The following is a 23,397-nucleotide window of genomic DNA, read 5'->3' as shown; positions in this document are numbered from 1 at the left end:
GCCCATGAAACAAAATTTTCATAGGAGAAAAAAGCTCTCTGGTTTTTCCCTAACTACAATTGATAACACATATAATGTGTTTTTAGAGGGAAATGGGTTTTTATTCATGATTTTTAAATCAATAGTATAATCAATAGACTAAATTGCATGCATTAAGAAAACTCAAAAGTGATTTTTAGCACCCATGCAGGTGGGTCTAAAATACTGAGAAAAATCAAGATATCTACAATGTCAGAAAGAGCAACATTCTGTGTTTCATGCAGGAAAGAAGGGTGAGCTCCAAAAAATGCACAATGTCTTTGAAAAATACTTCCTATCTTCCTATTATAGTGGGGTAGGTATAAACAGGTACAAATGAAATAAAAACTTGCAAATCTAGAATGAAATTTCTTCTTATATACACTTTAACCCATATTCATGTCTCTATGACACAATTTGTTTGTGTCACAGCTCCTATGGGTATTTAATTTCATGAATGTATACCACATATGTAAAGTGGATAACCCACCGGGCCAACTGCTGTTTTCAGGCTGCCTCAGCCACCACTGCTGCCTTCTCCTGCCCTTTCTTCTGCCTGGGATGTGTCCAGCTCTCAAACCTTGGCCAGACATCTCCAGAGTCACCCATGGCTGATCTTCACTTTCATTGGAGCAGAACTTGCCAAATATTAAATCTGGCTCCAAGACCCTTTATACATTTTTCTATCCTGTATGGACCCGTCCATGTAGACCCAAGGTAATTAGGCTTTGCATTAGAGGATGGGGTTATACAAAAGTGCTGAGACAGATATTTAAAACATCTTGAATGATTAGGCACCACCTCATAATGACATCAGTACGGACATCAAAAACGGCTGTCACCATCCAAAAGCGATGTCCACGCGGGGCCATGGCCATGGCACTGCAGCACGACACAGAGCTGCCCCACCCTGTTTGTCAGCAGTCGGACAAAAGCCAGGCGAGGCAAGAGAAAGCAGGACAGCGGAATGCGATGAGAAAACAGCCCAGGGAGTGTCATTGTGCAGAGCAAGGACACTGACCAGCAGTCCTCAAGCTGAAGGGTGCTCGGCCGCCCAGCCCCAGCGCTGGAGGTGGGCAACGGGGCGCGGCCATAACGGGACAAGCCGGAATGCAGGACCAGGATAACGGGGTAGGAACGGGATAAAGGGAGGGAGCGGGATAAAGGGGCGGGAGCGGGATAACGGGGCGGGAGCGACATAACGGGGCGGGAACGGGATAACGGGGCGGGAGCGGGATAACGGGGCGGGAGCGGGATAACGGGGCGGGAACGGGATAACGGGGCGGGAGCGGGATAACGGGGCGGGAGCGGCCCTGCGTCGCGGAGCCTGAGGGCGCCCCCTCCCCCTGCCCGCAGAGGGCGCTGTGTAGCGCCGCCGGGGCCCGGGTGAGTCCGCTCCGCTCCACCGAGCGGTTTCCGCAGCCCCCCCGAGCGCCGCCCGCGCTCTCCAGGCCGGCGCTGCTCCTCCTGGCTGGTGGCGGTCGGGCCGGGAGGGCGGCGCATTCGCCGAGCCGGCGGTGTCTGCTCCGCCCGCTCCGTCTCTGCTTTCCACCTCAGCGCACGGGCACGGCGCACCGCGCCCCCGCCCCACCACAGGGCCCCCGCTCCTCGGCCCCGCCACCCTCTGCGGCCCCGAGACGGGATCGCGGAGCTCCGCGCTCCCCGCGCTGCCCGCTCCGCCCCGCCTGTTCGCGGCCTGGCGCCGAGCACCCCGGGAGCTGTAGTCCCTTCTCCCAGAGCCGAGGGCGGGGGACCCGCGCAGCAGGACTACGACTCCCGGGAGTGCACGGGAGCGAGGGCGGGGCAGGCCGGGGGCGGGGCGGGGACAGCTCCGGTGCTGATCTCGACGCGGGTTTGCCGGCAGAGCCGGGGCGGGCGGCGGAGGCTGTTGGCGTGCGGGAACGAGCGGCAGCCGGCGGGCGGTGGGGCCGCGCCCGACGATGAGGCACGAAGCGCCCATGCAGGTCGGTCCCCGGGCCGGAGCCGAGCGAGGGGGGCGGCGGGCGGGGTGCAGCCGAGAGCCGGGACGGGGCAGGAGCCCCCTCCTCCCGGGCCGCCGGGCCGGCTCTGCTGCTGAGGGCAGAGGGTGAGGATACCCCTTGCGTGTAGAGGGCTCGGGGCATGTGCAAGGGGTCATGTCCCCGGGAGGGTGGGCCCGTCGCGGGGCAGCGGGTGGGTTTCGAGTCACACTCGGGCACATCGAACGGTGTTTTTCAGATACTGCCCCCCGAGCGCCGGTCGCAGCTCTCCTGGGTGGTAGTGGCTGTGAGGTGTTGGATGATGAGCTGTACCTCGGTCCTACCGAGGACCGAGGAAGGAAGCAGAGGAAGTTGGCACGATGCCTCCACTTGTGTAGTCATGGAGCAGTTGTCTGCCTACACCGGGGAGAGGTGGCTCGTGGCTAGAGCTGGGGGTAGGAAAGAGAGGCCCCTTCTCAGCAGTTTGTATGTATGGAAAGATCATTTCAAAGGTGGCTGAGGGGAGAAAAAAATTAGGAAGTAGGAGATAATTTGTAAATTATCTCTTTTGCCAAGGAAAGAAATAGAAACATTTTTCCTTAGTTTTTCCTATCCTGTTATCACTGGCAATAGTTATGTCTACACAAGGTATGTTTATAGCAGACACATCCAAACACAATGCAGAAGGGGAAGCCAAAATGCTGCTTACAGATATTTAAGAAGTTACTATAAAATTATGATAAAAAAGGCCAAACAAAGCTATTAGATACAGGAGTTTGCATGACAATTCAGCTCCTATCACTCAGCAAAATTATTAGATATGAGTTCATAGATCTCATAGATCTCTCTCTAATATCATATCATTAGATATGATATTATTAGTGTGAGTTTATAGTAGAAGCACTGGAGTACAAGAGCCTGCCAAGCCACTAAGTCCACAGAAAGACTCATATACACATTTTAGTTAACTGATCTAGCTGCATCTGGAGTCTGTAGTCCTCTTTCTGCCACTCCCCCTTTTTGGAAGTGTACTGTTGAAGTTTGTTAACTTGCTGGTTAGGTATTTACTAACCTCCAGCTCAGACACACTCAGTGTATGCTATTGATAACATCCAGCGTCTGCTCCAATATAAGTCTAAATAGCTCTTATTGCATCATGACCAGATTACTATCCAGAGAAACAAGCTAATGTTTTGTTTACTGTTTTTTTTTTGTTTGTTTGTTTGTTTTTTGTTTTTTTTTTTTGTTTGGTTCTGTTTTGTTCTTATTTCTGCCATAAGATAAGCTCATCTTTCTTCTAATCTTCCTGTTAATCTTTCTGGGTGTTTTACCATTTGAACTTGGCTTTTATAAACACACTTGATTAGAATTGTTGCTAATGCTGTCTCACCAGTGCCCTAGACAGTGGCATTAGTATTTCACTTAGTCTCTTAGCCTGATGCAGCTTCTCTGGCAAGCAAAAAGGTACCTAGTCTCATGACCCTGAGTGCCGTAGTAAATCGCAGAAAGCTTCAGCCATCTCATTTTCATTCTTTCATGTTCCCTAGTAAATCTAAATGTATTTCTTCTGGAGTACCTGGGCTGACACAGCTTTTATTTTTTATTTCCATAGCTGCACTATTTTGGTGGCCTCCTAATATCCTGTGTTATACTAACCCTCTTAGGACTGTATCTCTTTTTGTCACTATTGAAAGAAGGGGGTTTTTAAATGCTACCTAGCGTGGAAATATGCTTCTTAAGCTACCCTTTTCATAGACAAAGTAAATTTAGGTTAAAGAAAGAGAAATGAGGGATAATTTGTGAGCTCACCACAAGAATCCAGGTGTTAGAGCCCTGCCAAAACTGTTTTTACTACCTTACATTCTACTGTCCTGGGCATCTCCTGGCAGTGTGGCCATATTCATGCTAGTTTTGCTGATATGAAGCAGGTAGAGCTTCTCTGAAGTGTTTTAGACCTAACATCTCAATATCTTCTTGGTATTCCTCAACTTTGCCCTTCAGTGTTCTGCTTAAAAAAACCCTTTGCATTTATAACTACATGTTTCTAATTGTGCTGGGATTCATTTACATATATATGCGATGCTGACCCCATAATACCTTGAAGCAGATAAGCTTTTCCTGATGCTGCCAAGTACATTAGTTTACAAGCTGTGCTCTGCAGATGGCTGGCAGTCAGTAAATTCCAAATAAGTGGCTGGTGCATTGTCTACTGAACCCTGTTAATTCTTGTTAATTGGTTAAAAAATAAATTATTAAGATTTGTGAGATTTGTGAGAATTGGCTGTGGTCTACATATGTGGATATCAATGCCAAGATCACAAAAATACAAGAGAGTAAGCAGCTTGCCCAAGATGTAGAAAAGAAGAAAACAAAATCCATAGGACGCATCTGAAAGAGTTAAGACTAAAATCCAGTCCTAGATTAATCTGATGTTTCTCCTCAAAAGTAATTAATTTCTTCATGGCTGGGTTATTTGTCACAGTGTTCTTATACATAAGGATTTTGGTAATTTTTTAACTACTCTGATGATGTAAGTTGATCTACAAACAAAAGATGGCTATGTGCAGTGAGTGTCACTCACCTGTACATCCTACGTACAGTTTGGTAAGTTAGAGTCATTTAATTTTTCCATTGTATTCCATAGTTTCAATATCCATTGATTATGTTTGACTAATTATATTTTACAAAAGGCAGAAAGATCACCTTGCGAAAGGCTGCATATGCAGGAAACTCTGTTTTTACTAAAATATCAACTAAAGTCAGCTGCTGTATAGACCCTGTATATAGGAAAGAAACATTTCTCTTTCCACTGCAACTATGTATGTATAACCACTCGTCAGTCAGTGCTGTTCCACTCCCATCTGACTGAAGTTACCTGTTAAAAAGGGCCTCAGTTACCCCACTTTCAGAGGTCGGCTGTAACAACACTAGACAGAAAGAGAGTGTTGCACTTTGAAGCAACTTTAAGTTTGCTAATTAGTCTCTATCCTCACTGTACAAGTGTATGCTACTGTACTCTATCCTACTGTAGAAGGAAGATATTTCCTCTGGGCTTACTGATGGTCTTTTCCTTTAAGACATGATTGTTACTAGAGTTTTTAAAAGGAAGCAGCTTATTTGCTAAAAATGTGAAGGAATAAATTTCATTCTTTTCAATGTCAGGTTTTCTTGCCTTTGCACCATATTTTCCAGGGGCAAATCATCCTACACGAAGCATGAAGAGTGAGGTCATGCATATATAAGTGCAAACTAAAGTTATGTGCAGGTCATGAAGGTCACAGCATCTTGCGCTGCTCAAGTAAGAAAGCTGTTCAAATTGATTCTGCCAAAGAATGAGGCAGGCCAAGGCATAGAGAAAAAGCCCAATGTTTTATTATGATCATGAAGGTGGCAGGTAAACACAGTTTTTCTGACATTTATTCTCAACCCTGCTCTATTTTCACCTTTTCTTTTGGGATCAAGGAAACAACTAAACATGAGACTTGGAAAGCACCTGGGAAGAAAACTCTGCTTAATGATTGAACTTGCCTATGCCCTTGAATAATCCATGTTTAAGGAGTTTGGAGATGTGCTGTAAGCAGGAAAGCATACAAAGTTATCCTTTATTTGTCCTTGCACCATATTCAAACTGGCAACATAACTCCTCCTGGCTTTGATAAGGAGCAAGCATGTGAGATCTCCTGTCTATAGGTTTTCTGTTCATTGTCTTGAGCTTAGACTTCTCAGTCGACTCTCAAGTCTGTCCTAAGTCCTGTAGGAAATGGCTTGAGGCTGCTTTTGGTGCTAATGAAAATAACCCTGTGCATCTTCTCTTCAATTTTACCAAATAAGGGCAAAATTGTACTGAAGAGAAAACTCAGCGAGTTTTGTTGAAAGTGATGCTTGTTTAATATCCATTTAACCTTTGAGAGCAGGTTAGTCAAAATAAAGGTATATATTAGCGAGGTTTATTTGGTTCTCATCCATGTATGTAATGTTGATTATGGGTGGGAGCACAGCATTCCTAGTGATTGCTTCCAGTATAACTTCCAAAGGTGGAACTTAGCATCATCATGACCTTCTTCATATTTTACAAATGCCTCCAATAGTAGGGAAAACTACTGTCAGGAGTGAACTGACGTATTAGTACCTTGGGAAGTGGATTGCAGTGCATTCCATACTTAATTTTTAAGTCAGCAGCTTGCATTTAAGAAAGAGAAGTGCTACAGGCTTATTCAAAAAGTTCAAAAGGACCAGGCATCTATATTTCCCTTACAGTCAGCAGAAATACAGATATTCCTTTAGGGTATCATTTAGATTGTGAACATAATGTGGATTGTTCTTGGAAGAATTTGTCTTGTTTTCTTACTATAGAAGGAGTAAGTTTGGGAAGTAATGTCAAAGTCTTAGCAAATGCACGGAGTTTGATATTTCTTTACACTAGTGCAGGCTCATTTGGGTTTTGGACAGGAGAAAAGATCACTGTCAGTAGTCTAGGGAGACTGGTTTGCTAAGCTAAAGTTAGTCTCTCCAAACAGTTTCAATTATTACCTCACTAATCCTCTTGAAGAAATTAGTCTTTTCCTATGCCTTTTGCATCTTCTAATAAGCAGATATACTCCTGCCTCTGAAATAAAAATAACTTCAAATCTGTGTTCAACACACCTGTAATTCTGCCTATGATACTGCAAGTAATGACTCCATAAGTTTACGGCACAGTGAAGGTGTTGAGTTTTTTAATTTTTTTTTTTTCAGTACTGTTAAGGAAAGTCCTGCATGAGTAATGCAACCACACCAATTTAGAGGAGCACTAAAATTTCTGTGGGTAAAATCTGTCTTTAAAACTATCCACAGGAAATACATTATTACTCAGGAAGGCTACACAATGTACATGGTTTAGCAGGACTATTATTAGAATCCAGGTCTCCTGATTTCTCTGCTTACTGAACCATACTGTTTCTGAAGTGTTAGGCATTAAAGTATGTAGGGATGAGTTGGAAGCTTCATAGGATTCAGGGCAGCAAATGGATGAAAGTTTAAACCTCTTTTTATAAATCTTAAGCTCGTTGAAGGAGCTATGTGAAAGGCTTTCTAGGAGATAAAATCAGGAAAGAATATTATATTCCTCCTTGCTACAAGGGGTAACTACTGCTGGCAGATGCAGCACAACAGAGGGGAGCCAGAAGGGCAATGGAACAGGCTGCTGTAGCAACCCACAGTGGTCACACATCTGGCACCCACAGCCACTGCAGTCTTTGGCCTGATAGACCTCACTGACTTGTTATTGCAAACTCTACACATCATCAGCATGCCCTGTGTTATACTGCTTTATAGCAACTTGTGAGTAGACTCGTTTAATCAATATCTGATTTTCTTTTTCTCATGTTCTAAGCAAAATATCCCCAAGTAGTTATACAATATGGGACAGTAATGAAAATTTCTCTCTTTTATATAGAAATAATAAAGCTGAAAGATTAGTAATGTGTATGCTTGACAATATTCAGGTTTTAATTCTAAATCTTCTTTATTGCATAGCTGTGGAAGAAATGAATAAATTTTAAGGTCAATGCAAACACTCAGGTTGCAAGCGTGTAGGTACCCAATACTACATTTAATGAAGAAGGTAATTCTGAAATTGAATTCTGAAATAAAATACTCCCTACTCTATAATTTATGAAATATATATCTGACACTGAATTTTCTATTAAAAACTTGCTACTTCCAATGTCTTCTTCAGAGATTTTTGTCCCCACTCCTGTATGCCTCTTCAGTAACCCAGTAGCTGGCACAATGTTTTTGATGCTATGAGATAGCAGAATTATCTAAAATATTATACATAACTAAACTATAACTAAAACTAAACTATAACTAAAATTTTGCTGAGAGTGTGAGTTAGTGCACAGCTGTCATCCTGCTTCCATTTGTCCTTTCTGATTGCCCAAATGTATTCTGAGATGCCTAAATTAGAAAGCTTTTACATGAGCTGCTTTACTGTAAGCCTTTATGTTAGGTTATGGTGTCTGTCGTTCTGTCTCAAATCAGCATGCAAAAGTGTTGTTCTTAGAATAATCATAATCAAAGAACTTCCACAGGCTCTCAAAGTACTTGATAATTTTTCTTGAAAACTCAGCTGAAGCACTGTAAGTTCTTTATTTTTGCCATTTGATTTTGGGCAATCTACGTAGAACTTCGGTCACATTTTTACTCTAATAGCTGCGATTTTCCTGAAAGCCTAAGGTGTACTTTTTATAAATAGAATCCATGATCTTTGAAGTCCCTAGAGCAAAACAGGTTGCTCTTTAACAGTATTCAGTAATCTGTGCTTATTCAGGTGTTTTATATGGATTAAAAATTGTATTTTAAGAAATGTATTTAAAAATTGTTGATGTCATCCAGCAGGACCTTGACACAGTTGGGACATGGGCCACTGCAAACCTCAACAAGGCCAAATACAAGGTCTTACACCTGGTTCATGGCAATTCCAGGCACACCCACAGGCTGGGCAGAGAAGTGATTGGGAGGAGCCCTGTGGGGAAAAGCTTGGGGGTGGTGGCTGATGAAAAACTCACCATGAGCCTGCAGTGAGTGCTCCCAGCCCAGAAAGCCATGGGAATCCTGGGCTGCATCCAAAGCAGCTTTGGCCAGCAGATTGAGAGAGGGGTTCTACGCCTCTGCTCTGCTCTGCTGAGCTCCCACTGGAGCACTGCATCCAGCCCTGGGGTCCCCAGCACGTTGACAAGGAGTTGTTAAAACAAGTCCAGAGAAGTGCCAGGAGGTTGGTAAGAGGGCTGGAGCAGCCCTGCTATGAGGATAGGCTGAGCAAGTTGGGACTGTTCAGCCTAAAGAAGAGAGAAGCTTCTGTTTGAAAATATAGCTACTGTGTCAAAATGAAGCATTGATCTCTTATTTCTCTCTTATACAAATGATATATATTTTATATATTTTTATCTTTTTTACATATTTTCTGGAAACAAGTATTTTTAGTGATATACTCAGGAATTCTCCTGGACTTTTAGAATTATTATTTTTTGTTTTGGTACCAGTCACCAGTCATTTTTATATCCTCTATTGCTAGCAGAACTACTGCTAGATACAATAATCACTAAAAATAATTAGATCTCTGTGCATTTCTTGAAGTTCACATTGAAGCACACACATGACTAATCTTTCAAGAAGATATTCTTTTTGAGCTTCATTGATATCTGGTATGAAAAACTTCAATAAAATCTAAATGTTTCCATTTTTTATGATAAAAGAGTCAATAAGATATTTCTTTTTTATTTTGAATTACAGATGGCATCCGTTCAAGACTCCAGATATGGCCAGAAAGATACATCTGACCAGAACTTTGATTACATGTTCAAACTGCTCATTATCGGCAACAGCAGTGTTGGAAAAACCTCCTTTTTGTTCCGATATGCTGATGATTCCTTTACATCTGCATTTGTAAGCACGGTTGGGATCGATTTCAAAGTAAAAACGGTTTTCAAAAATGAAAAAAGAATTAAGCTACAGATTTGGGTAAGCTAAAAAATAATTCTGTGAATTAAGCAAACTGTAGTAGTTTTGATAGCACAACTGCACTTTTGCTTTAAGTGTCACAACCCTTATATATTTAGAAAGACAGAGCGTAGGAATGAAATAGCAGTTAATTATTTCTTGCATAGTTTTTCTGTCTTGAATATTAGAGTGCAAAGTATTTTTAAGGTATTGAAGTACAGTTCTTTATAATTTATTAAATTCCTTTTGGAAATAATACAGGTTGACACATATTAATATCTGTGTAGTGAGTTATAAATGTCTGTGCAATATGTGGACTATTGAAAGTGATACATGTTATATCAAAGTACCTCGAAACACCAATTTTAAATTTGGTGTCTTCCCTTAAAAAAATTATGAATGCACGTGTGAGCTATAATTGTGGATGCGTAACAGAAGGCATAATTTTTTGTGCTGTCATCCTGATCACCTGAAACATCTCTTATCTTCTGTTGAGGAAGGAAACTTGTGCAAAGAGATAGTTTTACCCCGGCATACAAACCCCTTCCTTCCTTGCCTTTACTTTAGAGAGAGTAGAAAGATACCCAGTGAAGAAAAATGAGATGAAAGGGAATAGGTTTCCCTTTCCACCACTTCTCATCAAAAATAAATTATAGCCAAAACTTTTTCCATAGAATCATAAAATATGAGTTCGGAGGAACCCCATCCTGGCCCTGCACAGAACCAACACAACAATCACTCCATGTGCCTGATAGTCCTATCAAAAACTTGAATTCTGGCAGATTTGATGCCATGACCACCTCCCTGGGGACCCTGTTCCAACACCCAGGCACCCTCTGAAAAAGGTGAAAAACCTTTTCCTAATATTCAACCTAAAGCTCCCATGACACAGCTTCATGCCATTCCCTTGCGCCCTGTCACAGGTCATAGAGAGAAGAGATCAGTGCCTGCCCCTTCTCTTCCCCTCACAAAGAGTTTGTAACTGCAGTGGGGTCTCCCCTCAGTCTCCTCCAGGCCGAACAGACCAAGTGAGCTCAGCTGCTCCTCATATGGCTTCCCCTCAAGGATGCTTTCTAATACCTTTGTGTCATTTTTGTATTATGGTGGCCAAACCACACACAGGATTTGAGGTGAAGCTGCCCAGTGCCCATCATGATGCCTTGGAGTGGCTACCTGGAACAGAGGCTAGATAAGATTAAGAGAGTAAAAAGCAAGTATTTATTAAAGGCCTTCAATAGGTACACCTTGGGCAGTCAAAAGCCTCCGAGAGGCTGCACCCAAGATAGACCATGGTCAGGAGCTTTTCAGACAGATATGTTTGGTCCATTTACATATCAGGGGTTAATCCTCCAATTACAGCTGCAGGTAATGAAGTCATATACCCCCAGTTTGCTCCCTGTCCCAACTCACTGTTGTTTGTAATTTCGGGCCTGAGAGAGTAAGGTGTACTTGAGCTTGAGGCCTGTGGTGATTGTTTTCTCTGACCAAAATCTGAAGACAGTAGCTAACAGTCTATATATAAAGTTTTAGAGTTATCCACTGAAACAGAACAGAATTTGAAAAATTTAAAAGCTAAAATCCTAAGGCATCATTCCCCTGAAAACCACAATTCCTCTAGGCCAGAGGAATGCAGAGCAAAGTAGGAGAATCCCTTCCCTTGCCCAGCTGTGCCTGGTGCATCCCAGGACATGGTTTGATTTAGGACAGATTCACTGATACATCCCCTCATTCTTGGGTGATACTAAAAGGAGAGGGAGAAATAGCAAGACCTTTAGTAATGTGGAGCTAGAGCTGCAGGTCTTCCTGGTGTCCTTGAAGACTTTGAGCAGTGTTCCCTTTTTCCCTTTGTGAAAGATTTTCCTTTTTTTTTTTTTTTTGGAGCACGAATAATTTAAAATTCATTTAACAATGGGCAGCCATTAAGTCTCAGAAAATCTTGGTTCAAATCTGACCAGTTAGTCTAATATGATTTAAACAGCAGATAAAAGCAGTTAAATTGAATATTTTCTTAATATAGTACAATGGAGAATTTCCCAGGGTTCTCTAGACTCTATCTCATTAGGCTTCAGCCCTTGGTACCTCAAATAATTTGTTGTTCTGTCCCTCTAGGAACTAGAACATAGACTTTTTGCCTCTCAACGTTTTTATTCTTAGATTATCACTATTGTCATTGGTATAACAATGGTACATGCTAGGTAACTATATATCACAGGAATATAATGTGATACATATATATAGGTATATATATGTGTGTATATATATATATATAACACTTCAATAACATGCTGATTTAATTTTAGTAGTTTAATGTTGGAGGTCGCATTGACAGAACCTTGGTTTTTTTTATAATGGAGCAATAAGATTGTTTTCATATTACGGGTTTTATGCAGTTCTTTTAATTACCAAGTAACCATTACAGAAGGTTTTATTGCTCATGTCTTTCCTAGCAAGAGCAGCAATGTTAGTTTACAAGGTTGTCATGTGATTAGTTTGACACCAGTATATTTTTTGCCTCTCCATGTCACAAATAATGTGCTTAGCTCAAAGCTGTCCAGTGATCTAGATGTGTTATGGTCTATCCCTGGCATAGATGGGATATAGTAGCTGTATTCTTCTCACTTGTAGCAAAATATATTTTGTTGTTCTTTGCATGGCATTAACATGAGAGTCCAAAGAGGCTCTGACAGTTCTTGCCTGAAAAAACCAAAATGAATGAAAAAAACCAAGAGCTCTGTGTTCCGTAGGGAAGAGGAAACAGAGGGTCAGAGCACAGAAGAGACCTTCCTGCTTGAAGAGTCATGTGCCAGGATGTAGGGCTAGAGACAGGACTTCAGATCACACTTTCATAGGAAAGGGTTTTAATTCAAGCTAGCACTGCATCTTTATTTGTGTTGGTGGTTGTTTTTTTGGTGTTTTTGTTTTTTTGTTTTTTTTTTTTGGGGGGGGGGTTTGTGGGCAAGTTGTTTGTTTTCCACTAAATTTCTAATGCCAGTTCTTAAAAGGCCTCCTCATTACTAAATTAACTTAAATAGCAACAGCTCACTTACAGCTGTCTGTGCTTTTTAGATGGAGTGTTCTGTGTTGGAGCATTGTTGCAATTAAGCTTGCTAGTAAATCTTTTGATTGTTGCACCTCTGAGACCTTCAATAAAATTAGTAAGGGATCTCAGAAAGCTATTCTAGTGCACAAAATCTGAAATAGAGCACTATTATCCTGTCTCCTAAGTTATATCCAGAGCAGAATTGTTCTTAATACACGTTGTCTATACATGTAGCTTGTGTCTATATTATATTATACTTTGTTATTTTTATTGGTTATGCAAATAACATTCTAAAATTAATAGTGCTCTTGCAATATCCATTTCCATTTCATTTATTTATTTATCCCTTTATGAAAGACAATTTATGTTAGATAGAATATAAAATCAAATTAATTATAGTGAGTGTGATTTGATGTTATATCTGAGTAGAAGCATAAGGTCATAATACTTGCATGAAGTTATAACACTTCCCTCAAAATCAGCGACAAACTATTTGGTGGCATCATGTGATAGCTGATGTTCAGCATATATGAAATAAAATATTATTGAAAGTCTCACAGTTTTGTAAACTCAGAAGACTGCAGATGCAACTTTAAAATGTGTTTTGAATGACAAAATTAGAACTGAATTACTTTGCCATGCACTTCAGTGAAGAAATACATGGAATGATGCTGCTTTGCTATTCTTGCTTGACAATAAAATGCAGAAATATGTAAATAGTAATGCTGTTAAGTCACTGAAATTCCCTATGTAGACACACAATCAATTCAATCCAATTTTCCTGTTACAATTTTGTACATATTCTTCTAGGTTATCATTCCTGTTTAATAATGCTTTCAACAAGATACTTTGTGTTCAACTTGAAGCCTGTTGGAGCTTGCAGATTCCATCAGAATAAGATTCTCTTATGCTTACCAGTGAAGGTTATAAACTTGTTTAAAGCTGGGCACTCAAGGAAACACAGCCATTATTTAATAATAAAATTCACAGTGTATTATCATGGATGAACTAGGAAGGGTTATCAGAATGAGGCAGGTGTTGTTTACATATTGGGATGCCCTGCAAGTCTTTTCTTTGTTTGAGGTTTTTTCTTGCTTGGAGGCAATAGTATCTTATTCTTGAACTGTCTTCTTTCATTTTTCAAGTCAGGGAGAATGGGCTCCATCTAGTCCTTGCTGTAATATCATTTCCAAATGGTCAGAAAGAGCCTGCTGGGAGCACTGTAACATTTGCTTTTTTTTCCTTCTGAGCCTAACATCTTCTTTCCACAGTATTTACTACTGGAATTGAAAGAAGTTCAGAGTTCAAGTGTTATATTTATTAGTGGCAGCATATTACCTTGTCATAGGACCACCATCTGGCCCTGTAATTTTGTTTCACAGCATATTATAAGTGTGACAATCTGCTATGGACTTTAGCAAGACAGAATATTAACATGTCTCTTATTTTTTAGAGGACAGGAATAAAAAAAAAAAGTGATTTACCTAAAAAGATACTGATTTCTCCATTGAAACTATACAAAAATTTTGTAAAGAAAAGTTGTCTGTATGCAGCACATACAGACACAGGATAAAAGTCCATTAAAGGGCTTTAGGATGTTTTACAGTGTCAAATAATAAAAAGTAATATATCTTTCCTCCATTTGGTTTGAATTAGTAATATTAAAAGAAAGAGCTGAAACTAGTAGGCTATAAGATTTTCTCACTTTCAAACTTAGACTGAATTTTTTAAAATGATTTCTCATTAATTCAGACAAAAATACATTATATCTAAAATTATTAAAAGCTCAAATGTGTGCAAATCAGAAAATAAAAATAAGAACCTTTTAAATCTCTCTGTGGCTGTAGTGTTGTAAAGCCTTGTATTACTTTTGTGAACTGTCAGTGGTGTAATACAAATAACAGCCTGCAGTAGTTTATGGGCAAATTATAGGCTTATTTGGGCCATAGAATTTGTAAGCTAACATGTCAAAATAAACCACAGAATAGAGAGGAAAAAATAAGGAAAAATAAAGTCCAGAGATTGGCTCTTAGAAGAAAGCATAACATTTGCAAAGACAGGTCAACATATTTAACTGACAGTTCATCCATACCTTGTCTTTGGCTCATTTTTAAAATCTACTTGATCAGAAGCCTCAGTGATTTCTAATTGATTTCAGTACAAATTTTGTCTGAGGAATAAAGTATCAAGTTTTCCCTCCGTGATTTGTTTATTGCACAAAGAAGTTATAATTGCATTCATACAGTGATATCTGATTGTAGCACTTTGGTGCAAATATCAAATAAGAACACTGCTCTGTCTTTTGCTGCTCAGATGGCTTTTCCCTGGGACTAGCTGTAGACTTCAAGGACTGGGTGCAATAATCACATAGAAAGATATCCTCCTAGAGAAGGCAGGATATGTACTGCTGTGTCAGCATGCCCATCTCAGAAGTGCCCATGACAGTTTCATTTGATACCCAAAATGTTGCTTCCTTCACATCAACAGCTTCTATAAATCATCATAGGGCTTAGGGACTAAGTGAGGACTAGATTTTGTAAGCTGATTGAGAAAATGCAATGTCATCATTCAATAACTAAAACTATTGTAACTGTTAAAAAAAATCTATAAATATTAGGCACCTGATTTTTCTCTACAAGCTTCCTAAATAGAATTCAGATTAAAAAAAAAAAAAAAGTGAGAGTGTGTGTTTGTGTGTGTGTGTGTGTGTGTGTGTGTGTGTGTGGTAGAAGGGTCTGTAGAGTACCAATATACATGAGTATTATCTTGATATTGAGGTATTTGGAGGGTATTCTGCAGTAACTTAAAAGTGTGGAGGCAGTGCAATATTGCAGAAATACCCTGAAACACTGCCTGTGGCTATAAGAATCAGTTTAAGAATCACTAAATACACTGGTTCAGTAGAAAGATAGTGAAAGCTGAAGCAATAAAAGTGGAGGTAGGAATAGCATGTGGAGGTAGGAGTAGCATGTGAAGAAAGAGAGTACTCGCAAATGTAGCAAGTATTTAATTACAGGATTTCCAATCACATCTGTCTCATCTGATTATTTTTAATTGCTATGATAGGCAGTGCAAACTATATTTCATTATTCCTTTCTCAGCTACTGGTGACAATGTGTAGCTGCTACTTTGAATGCACAATCTTTTTAGATGAGGACAGTAAATCTAATGTTGAAAATGAAACTTCCTCATCTCAGCATGAAAATCAAATGTGTATACTGTAATACATCAGATAAAGTGATTTGAAGAGAGTAATGTAGAATCATGGAATGTGCTGAGTTGGAAAGGACCCATCAGGATCGTCAAGCCCGACTCCTGGCCCCGCACAGGACATCCCGAGTTACATCATGTGCTTGAGAGCATTGTCCAAATGGTGGCACGACCACTTCCATGGGGACACCATTCCAGGGCTGGAATTTGAGATTTCTCTGGATTCAGCTATATTAGTAAATGAAACGTTCTAAGACTGACCTTAGGCACTGGTATTCAGCTGGTATGGAATAGTTTTTGTCCATATGTTTAAACTCTTTCAGTCTCTGAAAGAGAATGGACACATCTGGATCTTGTATTGGGAAAGGTGTCTGTCCTTTGCTAAGTCCTGGACTCTGCCCAAGAACTGCTAGTGCTTGCAAGCGTGGGTCAAAGCAGCGTGACAAAACATGATGGCAGTTTCACAGCATAGACAAATTTGATAGCCTTCAAGTGCTTCTTGTTACAACTTAATCTGCTGTTACAGGCATGGCCTGAAAGAGCAGCATCTCCAGGCAGACATGAGTAGGGCTGACCTGTCCACTGTGATAAGAAGTGCAATATGTTCACAAACATTGGTCTGTTAGAAGGTCCTAAAGAAACCATTCCCAAGAAAAGATGGTTAATGAGTAATGTAGTTTTGACAGATATAATGCTATTGTCTTTCTAGACTTCTTTTGTTAAATTTTAAGATGCCCTTCAACAGGTAAATGTTATCCAGTTGTTGGATGTGGTTTGCCTGAATTATTTAATTTCTCCTATTTTGCTTATTAATTTCTCCTATTTTGCTTATTTCTACACAAAATAAATCATTGAAGAGACTGAAAGTTTTGGGGTAGGATCCTAAAAGGCGTGTTCCATTCAGACTTCAGTGCAAAGAGCATATGTTGTACACTTTGTGGGACATGCCATGTTGGTCAGTGATTGTACTTTTAAAAATTCATATGCTATTTATTTAAAATGCAGCACTGGCTGTTCAAATATTTATGAGATATTACAATTTTATTCCTATTTAAAAGTGCCTGTATTGAGAGTATTAAACACTGTCTTTAAACCCAACTCCAAAAAAAGGATGGTGACCGTAAGTTCAGCACCCTGTCTAGGCAGTCCTTTGTCCTGATGATGCATGTTTTCTCTAAAATGCATACCAAAGTGGTTGCAAATTCATGGCCTCAGATAGTTTGGAGAGGAAATGTGAGTCAGTTCTGCAATGTCAGTTCTAAAACTGCAACCAGCATTAAGTTCCCATGTTTTTCTCAATATTACAACAGTTTTTGAAAGCCTTCTGTAGAGTCTTGGGTTAAGGATTTCACTCTTTTATGAAGTCCTGTACTTTACAGAACCCAGTGCTTACTTCACATCGCTGGATTCTAAATATTCTTTGACAAAGACTCCTGTTACTAGAAAAGTGATACATCTGTATTCAAAGGCATATATTAATTGGAAAGAAAAGGTGTCATTTAGCATAATTGAGATTCCAAATAAGGCTTATCTCACTGTTTAACTTGAAGCTTATATGGGAATTCTTTAAGAGAAACTTAGCTAGTGTAAGATCCTTTCCAGCACACTTTTATATAGTGTGTCTTAGGCAGTTTTCTTCATTGGACTCCTGGGAAATGCATCTTGCTATGTTCTAGGCCAACAGATCATCAAACTGCCACACTTCAAGTAATTGCAGCTCCCCCTGACCTGTGACCAGACTGCTTTCTGGTATTACATTTTTATAGCTACCTTTGCCTGCCACATAATGATCTGCAAGTCACCAGCTTGTGGCTGTCAGAAAGCATATACCAGTGGAAGAACTGTCATGAACCAGCACTTGCACACATGCAAATATCATATAAATGTTACATAGGCCTCATAAAAGCTGGTGATGAGAAAAGGAAAGAGAAGATAGAAGAGCATTTCATAGATGTGTGTCTGAATATTTCTGTATCTGAAAGATTTTTGTTTTGTTTTTTGTTTTTTTCAAGAGAGGAAAAACTTTCAGAGTGGGAAAGAAATAATAAAAGGAATGATTTTGCTGTGGGATCTGGATCAAGAACAGTTACATTGGACTAAATTTGAAAAATAAATAAGCTATTTGTACAAGCTCAACTGAATTCAGAGAATCTGACGGTATACTTTTAAACTGTCAATGTAACTTATACTTACTAAGTTATCATTTTAATAAGCAAAACTAAGCCTGTTTCTAAAATGAAATTGATGTTGATGGCATTCCTAAAAGTGAAATCAACTGTGCTGCAAGGTCCCATGAACCACTTTAGCAGCAAATTGATAACATCTCTACAGTTGCAGTGAATCTACAAAGAACAGCAAAATAGAAGAAGCCCATAAAAGCTCTTTGCTGAATTTTAATACGATTCATGTTTTAGATTTGAGCAAAATGTTGCACTCTTGCTGTGCAGTTGTTGCTTTGAAATCACAGGACCAGAGCCTTGGACAGGAGCCATAATGTAAATACCATGAGAATGGGTGCGTAGTGATAATATTTAAAGCTCACTTTTGCCGTCCCCTGCTGCTCAATACAAGCTGTTTCCCTGCACTATGTCAGAACATCTTGAAGTCATTCTGAAATTATGCTGGGTTGAAAGGGACACAAGTGACTGAGGGAGGATATGGGGATCGCACAAAAGGACCTAATTTTTATTTAATGCTAGTCAATTTGCATTTTTTTCAGGTAGTAAGCTTAGGTGCATTTTGTACGAGCGCAGAGCCATCAGGGTCTCTAGTCACATGAGGATGTTTGTAGTAGCTTATATAGTAGCCTATATCATGGGCAATGCAGGCAGATTTTACATGAGAAATTATAATATCAAACAAAACAGCACCTCTGGAGAATTTAGCTCTGTATTTACATTGATATCTGTTGGTCAGATACGAAAAACAGTTAGTATATTGGTTGCAATAATTTTTTTTCTATTAGGGTAACTGCTTTTTGCACTTTTCTTTCTTTTCAGTGTAGTTGAAGGCTAATCTCCTTCAATCTTTCCTGAATAAACATATTGTTCTTTTGTAATCGTTTTGGTATTTCTGGTTTAACCCAGATTGTTTTATTACTCATTCTTCATAAACAAATTCTTTCCCCAGTTTTTACCTCTTATGACTTTATTTATTCATTAATTGCAGTTTGAGAAATACAGAGAAATTTTACCTCAATGAATTCAGTCAATAACTCAGATGGACGTTGTCAATGGTGTAATTTGCTGACTTCTTTACTCTAAAATTAGTATGGCATCTGTCTATATATGATGGTAGCTGTATATATATAAAGTTCGTTCTTACTTTTCTGGACATGAGGTTATTATTTTTGTGTATTCATAGAAAGAAAAAGGAATTTAGGTCTGCCACAGGAAATAAATTTTTCTCTTGTGACAGCAAGAATGATACTCAGTGGGCATTGTTGCCCCTTAGAGATTAGATGCTATTGACTTTGGTTTATTTTATTTGGAAATAAAGCCCACTCTGCAAAAACGAATATGAAGTAAACTCTCATAGGGTTTCTGGTTTTCCTTTATAGATGGTTTGGTTTGTTAGGCTAACTACTAAGGCCTATATTTGTTCATCTTAATGAAGCATTCCAGAATGAGCTGAGCTAAATAAAAAACACCTGGATATGTAATATCTCAGAATTCACTTAAAATTAGGACATGTACTTTCTGCAATGTCCGTAAATCTTTTGGGACTGATTATTTCTGACCTCTTCACCAACAGTTACTCAAATTCTAGTCATCTTACAAGACTTCTTAACAGCCATTGGTGCAATTTACTTCAGGTGCAATTTGTTTGGAGAATTCTGTGATTAGGGTTTCTAGATTTTAGTGGATATGATCACACACAATATAGCATCACGTATGCTAACAGTGAACTAAAAAGGTATCAGCTGAAGTGCGGCAGCATCTCTGCTGACTGGGTGTAAAGGTAAGATTCTTCAACTGTATGAACAAAAGGAATCAAAGTAATTTCCTGCAGAGCACTGATTTCACTACTGGAAAGAAGAGTGGGTGAGGAACTAATGACAAGCTGTTTTGACAGGAGAGGACATCAGACTTCAAATGCATTGTGTAAAGGTTTTAGGACTCAAATAGTAAACTTAACACATAGTAGGTATATGCTAATAATGATTGTATATTATGGTAAGTTGGAAGGCGTTCCCAGTATAGAAGAGGAGATCAGTATATAATACATAAAAAAGCCCCTACTAGCTTTCAAATGTCAGGTAATAGAATTGGAATTTAATTTAATGATATCAAATTCGACACTTCGGGAACAAGAATAAGAAAGTACTTTTTAAAGTATAACTTGTTTAGTTAACAACCACTGAATTAAGGCATGAACTCAGTATATGAGAAAACAAAGGAATTACTATGAACCATCCAAGGAAAAACAGTTAATATGGTTTTTGCATGTGCCTGATGAAATATTTCCAGAGGAAATTGGACTATTTCATTATTTACTGCATTGGAGATACTTCTTATGGAGACAGAACTTCAAACTGACAACAGGTAAAGAAAAAAGCCTTACTGTACTACATAGAGGAACTAAAGGAAATAGAAGGAGATAAATAATGTAAGTTTCTTTCTCCAGAAAAAAAAGGCAAGACTAGTACTTTAATTTTTTATAAAGCTTGTGGGGTTTGTTTGTTTGTTTTTTTTTTCCCCCCACAAACACACTTTATTTTGTCTAAAATGCACAATCCTCCATTGAGAAATAGTTTAGATGAGAAAAAAATGTGTAAGCAGGCCCATTATTTGCATGTTGTTAATGTGCTGAAGAAACCTGTAACAAATGAACAGGATATATACTGATCATCTGTGTAACAGACAGAGGCATTCATGGTTTGACTTAGAACACTTCTGTGGATTTGGGCTGACAAGTGGTACTTGGACCTTTCTGAATGCTCACAATTGCTACTTCCCCAATTGTATGCTTTTATGATATTTTGAATATGGTGGTAGTCTTACATAGAGTACCTAAAGGATTCAGGTATTTGTCTTGCTTCTCTTCTTCATGAGACAACAACATTTTTTCTGCTCTTGTTTAGACCAATTCCCTTTCAGAATGTCCATCTGTCAGATACTAATAATGCTTTCTTTTCATAGCACTCTGCTTCTGGAAGTTTAATTTATTGAGGGGTTCAAAACAGTGTCAGTAGCTAGCTGCATACCATAAGGTAGAGCTGGTGGCATGTAGCAGAATCACAACAGAAGGAAAAGTGATCAATCGGAAATCAGTCTGGTCTTCGGACGTGATGTGTCTGGTAGACAAAGAAGCTCACTAAACAGCTGCTGAGTGTGAACATGTCTTTTGCCATGATGCAGGTAGTATGGAACCTATCAAGGCAGAAAGACATTTAAAAGATCATATAATGGCAAAAGGGGTTATAGTGGCTTTGGCTGGGAAATGGGAATGCTGGGATAGCCAGTATTGTGCTAATTAGAGGAGAAGAGACAAAAAGAAAGATGTGATGGAAGCATATATGAGGAGTCCTGTGAAAATGAGTGTCAAATCTGAAGCAAGATTGTAATTTGCAGCCTGAAGGATGAAAAGACCTTACAGAAAAGTCAGATAGTCCAGGACAAATGTGTCTATGCTGACGGTTATGAATGCCATTATGGTTGTGTAGAAACAGGAATCTTAAAGCTAACTGGAATAAGCAATAATAGAAGATTGCGTTTGTACATGAAAGAAGCAATGATAGAAGGCATTTTTACAGAACAGTCTTAATTGGACTTCAGCTGTGGAGATTAAGCTAACATATATTTAGAGCTTTTTTTTTTTTCTTGCTCTAATTGGAAGGCTAAGGCACACTAAAGAATATCCTGTTTTAAACCAGCCATCTTAATAGCTGGTATGCATGAGAAGAATGAGCCTGGGATTTTAAATGGATAGAAAGAATAAAACCTGGAATTCTTCATAAATTTTGTCAGTCCCATACAGGTAGATAAGCCATGGCAGTTCTTGGTAAAAAATTATGTGAATCAAGAGAAGTCTGGGCAAACTCATGTTAAGAGATACTCACTGAGAGTATTTATAGAAACAGAAACTACTTCTAGCTCAGGAAACCGGTATGTGGTTGGAGATTGGAGGCATATTAAAAAGGGCTATCATATATGTCCACCTTGTTGCAATTTTCCCTAAATATTTAATAAACACTATTAGAGAGGATACTGACTACATACATTTTTCATTTGACCCAGCAAGACTGGCCATACATACAGGTGTGTTATCTACAAAACAAATCAGTTTTTTGCCTCTCCCAGGAGAAGCTTCCCTGCTTTTTATGAAGGTGTATTTCCTAGCTAGACAAGTGCAAGATAATTCAGTCATGGATATTTTAGTGCTCAGGCCTCCATTACATACAAATGAGTCTTAATACTTTGAAAATGATGGGATCCATGGAAATAGGAAATTTTCCTCCTGGTCCCTTACAACAAAGATTTTTAAGAGCTGTGTGGTAGTAGTTCACAAGTCATCACAGAAGTGGTTGAAGATAAGGCAGGGCAGGACTGCGGTCTTCTTGTTTCACTGTAGTGAAGGATGCAGAATGGTGAGGGATGTATTCCAGGAAATCTTCTGGTAATACTTGTTCTTTGATTCCCATTTTTAAATATTACTAAGAGCTAGATTTTTTTATTTTGTAGTGTCTGATAGATTACGTACAGCTTTTTTTTACTAAATTATAATTTTTTTTTCTTCTTTTGAAGTGTCAGATATCAACAACTATTTCTATCTGAATTCCTTTAGAAATTCTTGGCTCCAATGCAGTGGTTCTTAGCCATTCGTGTTTGGGACAGTGGTGTCCTCAAGGACAATCAGACAGAGTCTAAGGAAGGAATGCAGATATAAAATGCATTCTCACACATGTAAGTAAGGAAGGAAAATGAGGGAAAAGTAATAGTTTACATGATTAGCCTAGCTAATACACAAATGCACTAATACATTAGCCTAGTATATTTGACTAGAAATAAAAACTCTTGTGGGGCATCTTGGAAAAATAAGTTGAGTAACCTTGACTTGGAAAGTCAAGGTGTATTTTCCCTGTGCAAACACAGGAGCACTACTCTATCCTATACTACTTTGTATAAACTGTGGGGTTCACTCTGAGTACTACACAGCCCTTGGGACCTAGTCCAGTAATATTTTTCATTTTGTGTTGCCAGCTAGGAAGTAAAATAACATTGCATGACTTTCCTTCTCTGGGTATAAAATAATAAATTAATATATAAACCTTATTTAAGAATAGGAGACATTCAGGCAAGACTGAGTTAAGTGTGGCTCAGGAAACTGTTGTATTTTGAATATATTCTGGCAAGATGCTAGGGGCTATCTCTGTTGACAATGATGAACATGCATTCATCTACACAATTTTGTCTCAGTTCAATCACCATGCAAAGCAGTGTTGCAGTCACACAGTATGGTACCACACCAAGGGTCTCTAACATGAAGTAGTGACACAGGGGAACAGCATGATCGTCCTTGCATTTTTAAGTTTGGGGAGTTTTTTATTTGACCTTTGCTTTTTTTTACCTGATTTACTTGCGTATAATACAGTGAGAACATGCAGAGTACCCAATGGTTTGCCCTAATTTACAGACCAATGCAGATAAATTGCTGAATACAAAAGTGTATTTGTTTTTTTTTTCCCCTTGT

At 39.1% G+C, this 23,397-nt stretch overlaps 1 protein-coding gene across 3 annotated transcripts in view; it reads left to right on the top strand.

Annotated features, from left to right (window-relative positions):
- Positions 1-1,698: 1,698 nt before the first annotated feature.
- The window catches only part of RAB3C (RAB3C, member RAS oncogene family), a 113,841-nt gene continuing 92,142 nt past the window's right edge, over positions 1,699-23,397 (top strand). For 2 of the 3 annotated variants that reach the window (XM_054003815.1, XM_054003814.1), the window contains exons 1-2: positions 1,699-1,982; positions 9,249-9,476. In XM_054003815.1, the coding sequence (XP_053859790.1) occupies positions 1,959-1,982; positions 9,249-9,476 (252 nt within the window). In that variant the 5' untranslated portion in view covers positions 1,699-1,958. Of the gene's footprint in view, positions 1,983-7,226; positions 7,296-9,248; positions 9,477-23,397 lie in introns of those variants that run through there. The other variant, XM_054003816.1, reaches the window with a different exon arrangement.

The sequence above is a fragment of the Vidua macroura genome, chromosome Z, assembly GCF_024509145.1.
Source record: "Vidua macroura isolate BioBank_ID:100142 chromosome Z, ASM2450914v1, whole genome shotgun sequence".
Classification (NCBI taxonomy): domain Eukaryota; kingdom Metazoa; phylum Chordata; class Aves; order Passeriformes; family Viduidae; genus Vidua; species Vidua macroura.
The sequence above is the reverse complement of the archived record's forward strand: the minus strand, read 5'-3'. Positions and strand labels throughout refer to the sequence as shown.